We start from the raw sequence: 12499 nt of genomic DNA on the forward strand, positions 1-12499 counted from the left end.
TGCAGCAACTTAACAAAAATTCCGCTTGCGTGCCTTACGGCTCCCTTCCTCATATTGTCTACGCCACTGGTATTTGACACCTTCGTGTTCACCGTGTCCAACACCGAATGTTCTCCAAATCCTACGACTTGTGTTCCCTACGTTCAGCACTGTGCATCCCCCGTATCTGACATCGTGTGCTCCCTGTGTTCACCACACCGCAGCATCGTGCGCTCCTTGTGTTCAGCACCCTCCAGCATCGTGCGCCACTGCCCCCAGGGCCGTGTCCGGACAGCTTCTTCATGGTGTTCAACATCAGGGAGCAGAAGTACACGTGCGGCTGCCCGGCCGGCTTCCTGCTGGTGGCCGCCGTGAACCGCTGCCTGCGCGTGCGCACGTCCTGCCGCCACTGCGTGGAGAACCTCTACATGTGGCCGGGCGACGGCCAATACTACCGGGTGCGCGGCGCCTAGCGGCTGACGGTGGCGCTGGCGGCGACACCGCAGCGGCGGCCAGATCCCGCCGGAGGTGTCAGGGGTGTGGTGGTCATCAGTGTCGTTCAAAGCGGCGTCATGGGCCTGCTGGCGGGCGGGGCAGATGCAGCGTTGGACGGGTTATGTGCGCGTCGATAGCCGTGCGCCGCAGCATCGGGGCAGGGTGGCGTGCCTCGCTCGCGCCGCAGAATGTGAGCGGCCCTCCCGCGGAGGGTGGCGTCGCTCGCTCGCGCCGCAGGGTGTAGGCGGCCCTCCTCCGCAGCGGAGCATGACCACCTGCCTTGTGCCGCAGGAGCTGACGCAGGGCCCGTGCAACGGCTCGGACCTGCTGGTCCAGACAGCAGACGGGCCCGTCTGCGGCTGTGGCAAGTACGCCGCCGACGACCGGCTGGGCCGCTTCCTGGAGCCGACGGCGCGCTGGCCGCTGGACGGCCGCTGCTATCGGCTGTACGAGCAGGCGCTCTGCCCGGCCGGCCACTGGTTCATCTGGAGCAGCGCTGAAGACCGGATGCCCGTCTGCTGCCCCAGTCAGTGCACCGTGCGGTCAGCTGACCGGTGTTCAGTCAGGGGCAGGCACCGTACTGTGGGGAGGGGACTTCCGACTGCTTGCGAGCTGGTGCACGGGGCGACGGCGGACCAGTGTTCAGTCCGTCAGTCAGACCAGTTCTGCTGCTGGGCCAGCGATGCTGGTTTGGCTGACGCACTGAGTGGGGACAGGAGAACTCCGCAAGGGCGATCGATGGGCCAATGTTCAGTCAGGCGGCCAGGCAGGCACCAGACCTGCAGGGGGGGGGGGGGGGCGTCTGCCACCCCAGCGGGTACGCGAGGCGGACAGAGAGACAAGGCGTCTGGAATAATGGCGGGTTTACATGGGCTCCGGTGGCCGCTCCGTCATATAAATGATTGGTTGCCGCCGTGTCCCGGAAGGGACCAGGGCAGTGTTCGACACTTTCCAAAATGACTGCCGTAGAAATATGGCCACGGGACGTCGCATTTCTGAAGCATAATGGCCTACAAATGGAGCGTGACATTTCGCTTCATGGCGTTCATGAAACGTATTTGCCCACTGCAGGCAATCAGTTTTAGCTTTCACTTGAGCTTGACACACGGTGAGCAATTGCGCAAAGGGCGCTTTCGCAAAGAAGGTGGTCGCAAAGGAGGCTGCCCTCACAGCGCTTCACACATTAGTCCGTCTGCAACTTTGGACTGATGCAAGGAGCAGTTTGTGATGGATCGAGAGCAAAGGCAGAAGGCTCACAAAACGATCAAAAGCCTGGAGCATGGATTTTCCGTTGTCTGAATTAATTTCTGTGTATGTCCAATTTGATCGACCAAATTGCCAGCAGGCTCGAAGTGATTGGCTTAACACACTTCAGGCAATATTCATATGACGCTTTGTTAGGTCGCGAATATTCAAAGGCATTGAGAAAGCTTGCCTCCAGAAACCCAGTCACGGTTGTTCGTGTTTCTGGAGGCAGTAGCTCGAAGCTTCGTTTTTAACTGAATCGGTTTTGTGTATAGTATCCCCTTTGGCGCAAGCGTTATCAGAGACCCAAGCTGGTACCAAATCTGACCTGCTGGAACAAGAGGACGAGCGGGAGCAAATCCACGGTTTGACGTCAGGGTTATCGAAATAACGGTAACTTTCAATTTCGGAGGCCTATTTGTTTCATCATCGTGTATGTATTCGTCACTTCACATTTGCGGCGTGTTATGCTTTGGTTCCATAAGACCAAAGACACAACCGTAAAATGAGGAACCGGTGCATGGAGACCGAACAAAATGGTGCCATGGTAATGTTTACTGGATAATTTGATAAACCTGACGGCAAATGACAGAATTCAAATCCTGTGCGTCCTATTTTCCGTGCATTTCAGAATTAAGTGTCTGTGGAACGCGACGAGATCAAATTAGGCACAATCAAAAGGCGCGCACGCGCGAAAAGACTAATGCGGAGATTGGTGTGGTGACTTCGTACCATCTAGGGTCAGGGTGCGATGCAAGGATGCATCTGGTCACTCTCAAATCTCATGCCACGGCAGGCTAGAAGTGGCACCCCGGATGAATATCTGTGACACCCTATCTGTGACAAACTGGTCAAAAATGTGTCTCATATCCCAGAGCAGCAACAGCTGAGAACCATAGGCTGGAACGGGAGCGTCGCGCCATGCAAATGAGAAGAACATAAAATTCATTCAGCATGCACTGGCCTGACCTTGACCTAACTTAACTTTAAGCCGGCCTGTTGCCGCACCTTTGATAGCTTTGCTATTATAAAATATGGCGCACGTTTGGCGCGGAAAACATGATCAGTTGGTATAGTGTTGGACGTAATGCTATCAGGGCGTTGTTGCGGGTGTTACATGGTTTTCGAGCGGTCTCACGATTTTAAGATCTGTGGGACATTTGACATCAAATGTGACATTATTCCTGCCAAAATTTGTCAACTAAGTGTTTGCTTAGGAAGTAAAAACTAGGATGACGTGTGAGATTTGGTTTGTTTCGATCCAGCAGTTCGATATTCAGATAAAGCGGAGTGCGGTTATGGTAACCAGATGGTCTTCGTTGATGAAGTATTCCAAACGGTTCCGGACTTATTGAAGGAGAAGTGGTTTTATTAGCACACGCCGTGTTTTCAGCCTATGTTACGTGGAGATGAGATATGATGTTCAAATGTTCAGATTCAGGGCTGTTGCATTGGAATGAGTGTCCTTTGGCAGTCTTTGGCACGGTCGGTCTTGTAAGTCTTTGGCACGGTCGGTCTCAGTGTTTCCTCGTGCATGTCACGCCAAACATACTGTTTTCACCTTTGAAATCGCTTTGAATGCTCTTGCCGCTGTCGATAGGCCTTTACAGTTCGGTGAGTCAGCGCCGAGGCCTTGACCTGCTGAGCCCCGGCTAGACTTGCACCGAGGCTGGCTGGTGCCGGCGATAGCGTTCCATGAAGCCGAACTTCTCTCCTCCACTCAGCGCGCGGACGGCAGCATCGCGTGCCGTCGCGAGCCATGTGTGCCGAGCAGTGTGTGCCGAGCTGTGCGTGCCAGCTCATTTCAGGCGTTCGCTGGCCACAGATAAGCGCCAGCGTTGTCGCGAACATTTACGACTTGATACGTGCGATTGATTGGCCCGCGTGATAACAGCCGCCGTGACCTTGGCACAGTGTAGCGTGGCTGCCAGTGACCATCGGCCACATCTCTCACGCATGCTCGCCCCGGGCTAAAATGACCGTCGCGTTTCCAGGGGGCCACTTCTTCTGGCCCGAGGATGGTCAGTGCTACGAGGAGTTCACACGGGGCCCTTGTCCCAAGAGCCAGATGTTCATCAATGTACTGCGCAACTCTGTGTGTATCTGTGATGACCAGTGGGGCTTCACGGTGCTAAACCCAGGGGACGGCAAGTGCTACTTGCGGAACACGCAAGGCCCGTGCAAATCTGGTGAGCATCCGAGACTTAAGTCGCTACACAGCAGTCATTGTTTTGGTACTCTCACTGAACTGATACCCAATGCCATTATTTTGGTACTCTCACTAAACTGATGCCCAAACGCATGGTTAACTGACGGCCGAACGCCTGTCATGTGGCCGAATTAATGAAGTTTATAACTTTGTTGCCTACACTATTTTTATATTATATTTATTACTATTTCTCTTTATTTTCCTCTCATATTGTTATTCCTCTGGGTTTTTTGTACTCACGCGTCACAAATAAATTAATCTAGCTGCAGCCTTGTAGGCTCGCAACATTTGACAAATCCTTTATGCAGTGTGGGCTTAATGCCCGTCATGGGCCGTTAATCATTCACAGGTTTTCGTTTTCTGGGCACCAGCGACGGTCAAAAGGTGTGCGACTGTATGCCAGGGGAGTTCTTCTACTCGCCGACGGAAAAGTGCTACCCGCTTTACCAACAAGGTGTGTCACCGAACATGGACCGCTTAGAGAGAGAGAGAGAGAGAGAGAGAGAGAGAGGAGAGAGAGAGAGAGAGAAAAAGAGGTAGAGAGAGAGGGAGAGATAGAGGAATGATGGAGGGAGGAAATGGGAGGTAGGGAGGAGGGATGGAGGGAGGGAGTGGAGGGAGGGAGGGAGGGGGAGGGGAGGGAGTGAGGGAGGGAGTGAAGGGAATGGAAGGGAATGGAAGGGAAGGGAAGGAAGGGAAAGGGAAGAAGGGAAGGGGAGGGGAGGGGAATGAAAGGGAGGGAGGAAGGAGAGGAAGAGAGAGGGAGAGAGAATGACAGAGAGAGTGTTGAGAGAGAGAGGGATATAGATGAGAGAGAGGAGGAGGAGAGAGAGAGAGAGAGAGAGGGAGAGAGAGAGAGGGAGAAAGAGAGAGAGGCTTTTCTCTGCCGTGTTTGTTGCAGATGCCCAACTAACATTGCGCACGCTTGTGCACGGGGTGGGGGGTTATGGCGTGCCGTTTGTTTTATATAAAGGGTGTGCACAGTGGCTCTCCTGCACTCTGCGTACCGCTGCCAAATAACGGTTTTCCATATGTATCCCGATGCTGGGCTTGCTGCCTCGGTACCTCTTTAGCTCTTGCCCCCCCCCCCCCCCCCCCCCTCCCCCTTGAGTTCAGGTGTACATCTGCTTCTGCTCAGTCCCTCTCCTGCTCCAGATGTCACCGGTTCACGCTCAGGCCCTCCTTCCCCAAACGTACCCTGCCCAATGCCGCTCCCCATATGCACCCTCTGATCAGCGCCTCCTTCCCCAAACGTACCATTCCCAATGCCGCTCCCCTTATGCACCCTCTGCTCAGCACCTGCCTGCGCAGAAGTCCGCCATTCAGGTGAGGACTCTCTCCCACCCTGGAGAGAGCGACTCAGCCTGCTTCTGCTAGCGGCAGGTCCCTGCGGGCCCGGCCAGTGGCTGGAGTTCGCCGCCGCCGCCGGCCGGGCCGTGTGTCGGGAGTCGCCGTGTCCCCTGCTGGCCGCGTCCGGCGCCTCCGCCCGCGTGCCCCAAGCGCGCCTGCTCGACCTGCCGGCGCCCAGACCGCTCGTCTTCTGGAGAATCACCGCCAGGTCAGCGACCGGGAACGTCGACGCTGGTGCGGGATGCTCGGTCGCTTCTCGTTATCATGTATCTGAACCGTTGCAGACAGATGACTGTCACGATCTTACGTCGTTTGCAGTCAGTGAGGACCGTGTGGGCGTAGGGCAGTCAGTTTGCAGTCAGTGGTGACCGTGTGGGCGTGCGACAGCCAGTTTGCAGTCAGTGAGGCCCGTGTGGGCGTAGGGCAGTCAGTTTGCAGTCAGTGATGACCATGTGGGCGTAGGTCTCATGATATCGTTGACTTGTCACGTCAGATAGCGGCTAATGTCCAACGAAACTCAGGGTGATGTGGGTTTAACCTGAATCAGTTTTCTAAATGGGCTGTGGTAGAAATGCTTAGTTTGCATTTCTGAACAGCCGCGTATGGTGTGTACGCTTAGCAAATGTAGCGAGAGTTCGGTGCAGACAAGTTATCGGAACGAGCGTCTTTCAATTTAAAACTGAGATAATAGCAACGTCGGTAAAGCCGCGCTGCCCCAGTCGCGATAGCGCATTGCAATCCCATGAGCGTTGCTGTACCGAGGTTGGCAACACTGTGTGCTTGCGTTGAAAATATCTTTAGAACTGTCACGTGTATTGGGTGTTGTTAGATCGGTGGTCAATCAGAGACGTGTAGTTGCAGACTGTCCTGGTTGCAGGTGTTACCAGATCGGCAGCCAAGGTCCGTGCAGTGACGACTTCCGTCTGGAGCTGGACGAGTACGGTATCACCCCGGTCTGCCAGCCGTTGCACGAGCCCAACAGGTGAGCGACACCCGAGCCTTGTTTTTAATGATGTTACCAGCTGGCGGCCACTCATCTTCGTGTCCGGGCATGTCAAGACAAGCGTGCTGTAATAGGCATCGGCGGCACGCAAACAGCAGTCCCAGCGAATAGTTCGCAAGGCGGGAATATGACTACCAATTCAAAGCCTGCGTTCTCGTTACATGCATGGGGCACGTATGCACAAAGTTGAAAGCTACACGATTGACTTGGATGGCGACGTACTTCGCTCCTTTTAAATGGATCTGTACTGGTTGAATTTTTACTGACAGCAAGTTCAAAAGCACACCGGGGAGAAGTGTGTGGGTGCCCTCAAGCTGCAGTATTAACATGGCACAGTCTTTTTTGCCGACGATGCTGCACACCTTTTTAAACATGCTAGCCAGTATCGATTGCAAGCACTGATCGCAGTTGGCTGCCAAGTACATGCGACTAGTGGGTCTGTCAATAACCATTCTTTCAAAAATAAGCTAAACGTTCTGCCAGCTGCATACAACAGGTTCTCTTCAGATATTGGTAAAGTTGACCATGGCTGGTAGGTGCACTCAGCTTGTAGAAAGTAGATACAAACTCGTTTCAGCATTGGTGTAAGGCATATGTCGTAACCATGGAATGCTACAAATTTATATTGGATGGCTGCTCTCTAAGCGCATGTTATATAACTCCCTGCACTTGCAAATGTTAGTTATTCTTATTTCATGTGAAATTTTACTCATCTGCATGCACGGCATGAAGTATACGTCCAACGGAAAAGACCTGTGCGGATTGCTGATGCCTGCCGGCCGCCAGGCATGTAAACTCGTCAGTCTTCCTTGGTTTGTTCAAAGTCGGGGCATCGCAAAGTAGCAGACCACTTTCCTTCAACATAAGACATTGTTTGGTTCTCTGCCAAGAGACATAGGTCTGTAATTTGTGAGGGATGGAGGGGAAAGTGAATCCAGAAGATCCTAAGAAGACTATGTGCCACAAAACTGCACAGAACACGTATCGTCAGCTGGACGTGCCACCGTTTGTGGACTCGTTTCATAACCAATCAATGTCCGTATCCGGGGTTATTTCCACCGTCAGAAAAAAAATGGTCGTCAACAATCCAATTAAACAATGTTTTTTCAACGACTTTTTCCCACCAGCTCATCGCACTCGTGCGTTGTTGTTCGTTGGGTGGCGCGACACCCGCGGTTCGGTCACACATGCGTCTGACGGTCGCCACATGGATGGAGGCAACCCCGTTGTTGAGGGGTGGTGGTTATACGGCTGGTGGTCGCCCATGGGGGGGTCCAGCCTACCTTTGCTACACCGCTGAAGACCAGCTCGTTTTTCGACGCGGGTGGAAGAACTGCAAACGTGCTCCGTACAACGCCCCGACTCCGTGTTATGCCCCGTGGCATATCAGCTCTGTGACATATCAGCCGAACGCCGTGCTTTAGCTGTAAATGACATGGGTATTGGTGTTAGTGGCGTACCTTATGTTTTTTTTTCTTATCCTAACGTTACGACTTTATTCAGCTATCTCTGACTGGTTTGCCCATGTATCACACGGCTAGGCCTTGAAACTTACGACCCGCTTAGCTTTCCTTTCACTTTCGCCTTGTTTGTTAAGCAATCTTAATTTTTTTATAGCTCTGGGCACGGGTACCCTGGCTTTGTTACTTTGAGTTCTTAATATTTTGATGTGGCTTCTTTAGAAATATTAACGTTCCTCAGCGGCAGCTGTGGTTCCTTCGTTCGGCAGCTGTGTAACGTTCCGTATCATCCTGATTCTAGCATGGGTGTTGGTGTACGGTTGTTCGTATTTCGGTGGATTGAAGATATTTAGATAGGAACGGGCGGTCGCTCTTTCACGTGTTATCGGCGGCTAGAAAACAAAACTTGTCCTACGAAGGAACACCGCCACACCTGTGACCATCCCAGGCTTGACCTTGAGCTTGACCTGCAGCCACCCTGACCTTGACCTTTTGGAAACCGGACTCCTTCGATGCGAAGGGAATCCCGGCGCACATCGAACTGCCGTGTCATCCCGCACCATGATGAATTTGAGATTCGGCAGCGATTTTAGCGCACGGGCCTGAAACAGTAATAGAATATCTGGAACCACTTGCATAACGAGACCTGTGCCAACTGGATCAAGCTACGTTTGACTTTTACGCTGAAGCACCGCCACTTGAGCAGGCCAATATCACGCTAGGGTTACTTTATTTAAGCCGCTTTAATTACGACGTGCAGGGCAATTAGCGAGCAGACCTAACGTGTTGAGCAACGGTAGTATCGGGCTACGTCCCTGTTTGTCCGTTTCCGACCGCCTCGCGATTGTCGGACTGCAGTGTTCCTGCATATCCCTGCCTGAGTGCAGTGTCCCTGGCCTCCAGAGACGTACCCGTGCAGGCGCCGATGAACGAGCTGACGCGCTGTCCGCCGGGCTCGTACAGAGCCATCTCTGGAGCGTGTCCGCCAGTTCTAGTTACAACGATGGAAGCCGACGCTGGCGCCGTCTGCGGGGAAATGCAGGTATGTGGCCAATAATGTCTCAATCGTGGGGACAACTTCACTTGTGTTGTAAATGATTTACATGATGCACATGCAAGGTAATATTTAGTTTTCACCGAAACCTGGTGAGGACATGGACAATGTCAATCAGGAGTCGCTAATATATTACGTTACGTATGGAAAGGGAGAGTGGGTTTGATAGAGCGTAACCGAAGAGTAACAAACTTAGTTTGGGCAGCGTTACGGTGCACTCACGTGCGGTTGTAAATCATGCTGAGGTCCTAAATAATGTGTTGAAACCATAGAGGCAGACGCCGTTGGCTTCCTTTCATGACAAGCATCACCCTCGTCTATGACTGCACCTACAGCTCAATAACGAGACAAACGAACGTTATCCTTCCCGAATGTCTCTAGGGGAGGAGGGTCTCGTTTTGTGTCATCAGTGTGTAACCATTGGGAGGAGAGGGTTGAAAAGTGACCGAAACAACGGAACGTGACTTATGAACAGGCACTGACATCCCCTCGCCCCCGGGTATAACTAAATGAAAGTGAGCACTGGAGCTGTCATGCCACGGGAGGGTGCCAACGACCTGTACAACGTGCTGCAAAATAGCCCATTGATGGATTCTGCGGCGCCCTAAGAACTTGACTTGCAACCCCTTTCCTGTTGTTCTCATGAATTAGGCCTCAAACTCTTCACTGGGCACAGGATCTTTTTTAACTGAACCATTACGATTGTTGTCTGTTTTGAAGAAGGCATCGTGTTTTATCTTTGGTTTGAAATTACCCCTAAGATTAACCTTAAAATTTACTGTTGGTTGTGTCAGATTTGGTTATGCGGAGCTCGGTTCACGCACGGTCCTCCAGATAAGTTATGTATGATCCGTTCGCGGAGCGGGCCAGCACGCGTGCTCTGGTGTGGTCGGGTTCACGCGCGCTCTGCCGCAGGAGTGGTCGGCGGCGGCGGGCCGCTGTGAGCGGGCGGCCAGTGACGACACGTCCACCGCCGCCTGCCCGCCGCCGTACCTCGCCTCGCCGGAGGCCGGCCGCTGCGTGTGCCCGCGCGGCCACTACCCGGACACCGACGGCGCCTGCCGAGCCAGCCAGCACCACGGCCTCGGCCCGCTCCACTGGACCATCTACAACTACCAGCGCAAGGTGGCAGCGCGGCAGGGCGACGGGCGCGACGTCTAGCGGACCGCCTCGCGCGCCGGGACGGGGCGCAGGGTGGTCGGCGGCGGCAGCCTGGGCTGTAGCAGCGGACTCCGCGGTGAACAAACGCAGAACGTGATGCGGCGAGAGAGGGAGAGAGAGAGAGAGAGAGAGAGAGAGAGAGAGAGAGAGAGAGAGAGAGAGAGAGAGAGAGAGAGAGAGAGAGAGAGAGAGAAGAGAGAGAGAGAGAGAGGAGAGAGAGAGAGAGAGAGAGAGAGAGAGAGAGAGAGAGAGAGAGAGAGAGAGAGAGAGACGAGATGAGACGAGACGAGACGAGACGACGCTGATGTGCCTGGCGTTAAATGCTGCCGCGTGCTGCAGCCGCGAACCCTGGTGGCGATAGTGGGAACCAGGCGCCGTTTTTTTTTACTCCAAGTTGCGGCTTAAAACCACCTCTACGCGGCTTGTGAAGGTGTTCGATCTACAAGGGCGGTGTAAACAGGCAGCTTGCTACTTGAAGTAGGGGTTGTTGAAAGGCTACCAGTTTCATGGCTATTGCTTTCTAACGGTTGGCGTGGTATAATTGTCGTTATATGCGTGATCGTTTATATCCAGAGGAATCCGTACTCGTACAAATTTAGCTCTAAATTATGTGCCCCTCCAAACTATCCAAAAAAACTTAACAACAAGTAGCTGAAGACCGAAGAATAAGTTGATAAACACTGGCAGAATGTTCCGAGCTAAGTTAGCACCCGCTCCCCTCCGGGCCCTTTCAGAAAACGGTCACCTGGGATGCCCTGCGGGGCTGTGCATACTCGGTGCGGGCTAAGCCAGGTCAGGTGTGGTCTCCAATTACTTGAACCTTTTGTTTGGTCACATAGCTCTGGAATGTGATTCGCGGGGTTCTGATCAATCTAAACCAGGCCATGCCAGTGATGGACGCATATCAGTAGGCAAAGGGCGCTTATGCTGACGTAAACGCATAAAGAACTGGTGAATGGCGCTGGAGGTTGTGCTAGTTATCGAGAGACGTGAAGTTGTTTTGCACGTTGTTTTCAATGTTAAGTGAATGTATTGGAATATCATGTTATTGTATCATTTCTATGGGCATAGCGCATTGGATGAGCGTCGTGTGGGATGCTTTCCTGCGATTTTGTAGCGTATTGTTGATATTGTGTTTGTACAATAACTTCCATTCCATCGTTACACAATAAAGGTGCTGAGTACAACAAACGTCACGGTGATTTGCATAAAACGGTATAGATGCACAGGCGTGATCTGTATTTCCGCTGCTACTGCGAGCAGCTTTTACTGATGGCAGCGTTTCGCCAGGATGGGACGATACTCATGGCCAGCAATGATATCCGTCGATAAAATAGCTAACATGCATGGTGGCCGGGTGCCTCATTTTTGCCCGGGAGAAATGAGTATGGGATCAAAGGAGCATCACCCAGCACATACTGATCCGGTACAGTAAAATCCCATATAGTAAATCATAGATCCCATACAGTAAAAGCCCGGTAGAATACGAAATCTGACGTCCTCTGGCACGTCTGCCATAAATATCACACAATAAGTTACAAATATGGAGAGGATTGGGCTGTTTTCAAGTGGTTTTGTTGTACATGAAGACAAAGAGTACATGCATTTAAATGGCATGGAGCAATTCAAGTCTAAGTCTGGGCAATGGGGTGAGCACATATAAGCTTGCAGCGATTATAAATACCCATGCATTCAATTTCCGTTGTATAGCAATACCACGAATGGGCACTCAGCCCGGAACGATACGCGGACAACGCTATGCTATATGACTCCGGCTATCGACAGGATCTAGGCTCAAGGCTGCGGTATTGATAAGGCAACTTTGTGGCCTCAGCTGGGGCCTGCAGATGCGAATGGGGACGTCAGTCGAATCGACATGAGCTCTGTGCTTTTCAGAGGCCATTTCAGAACTGCTGGACAAATCGCGATAAAGTTTGAGACTGGCTGGTTTCGACACCTATTGCTCTTAATCTTGGAATTCCAAGTGGTTACATTGACCGGCGGTGGAAATCTGTGGTCGTTTACGCAGATTTGCAGAGCGATAATGGGCAGGTAGCGTTTTGCGATGCTTCTTTTGCATCGCATTGCATTTGCTTTGCGGAACCACCTCGTCTCGGCGTATGGGTTCGGAAGTATGATGTGGGTTTATAGGGAGTGTCCCCATTTCTGGGAGTTTTTGGATAGGTCATTCAAGATTAAGTTCAGGTCCAGTTAAATCTGGACATCAAATTTGAATCAACCCGTGCCGATGCCGGTATGTCCTGAACAAAAATACCTAATCCTTTAAAATGTCAAGATGTTGTTATTGGTGGGTCATACTAGGTCAACGTCAACGAAGGTTAAGCCTTGAAGACCACCTAAAACGCTACCAGCAGACTGTTAATATCGTTGCAATTCACTGTATGCACTATCTTCGCACGTGCTAGAACAACTAAGGACAAACCATGAAACCATAGAAGGTCATGGAACGACCTCAGGGGAATACACGCTCTCCGTTAGAAGTGGACCGCGTCGTAGACTCATTTATATGTAACTTTGCAGGC

The 12499-nt window shown here is 52.3% G+C and overlaps 1 protein-coding gene across 1 annotated transcript; it reads left to right on the top strand.

The window, feature by feature from the left end:
• Nucleotides 1-258: 258 nt before the first annotated feature.
• LOC119098322 (uncharacterized) lies at nucleotides 259-9956 on the top strand (the record flags this gene model as incomplete). Its single annotated transcript, XM_037221244.1, is given in 9 exon segments — nucleotides 259-437; nucleotides 766-1000; nucleotides 3714-3908; nucleotides 4278-4382; nucleotides 5312-5486; nucleotides 6156-6260; nucleotides 8645-8783; nucleotides 9711-9743; nucleotides 9870-9956. Coding segments are annotated over 9 exon segments (1230 nt in total).
• Nucleotides 9957-12499: the final 2543 nt, after the last annotated feature.

This window comes from Pollicipes pollicipes, unplaced genomic scaffold (assembly GCF_011947565.3).
Source record: "Pollicipes pollicipes isolate AB1234 unplaced genomic scaffold, Ppol_2.1 Scaffold_4740;HRSCAF=5597_pilon_pilon_pilon, whole genome shotgun sequence".
NCBI lineage: Eukaryota > Metazoa > Arthropoda > Thecostraca > Pollicipedomorpha > Pollicipedidae > Pollicipes > Pollicipes pollicipes.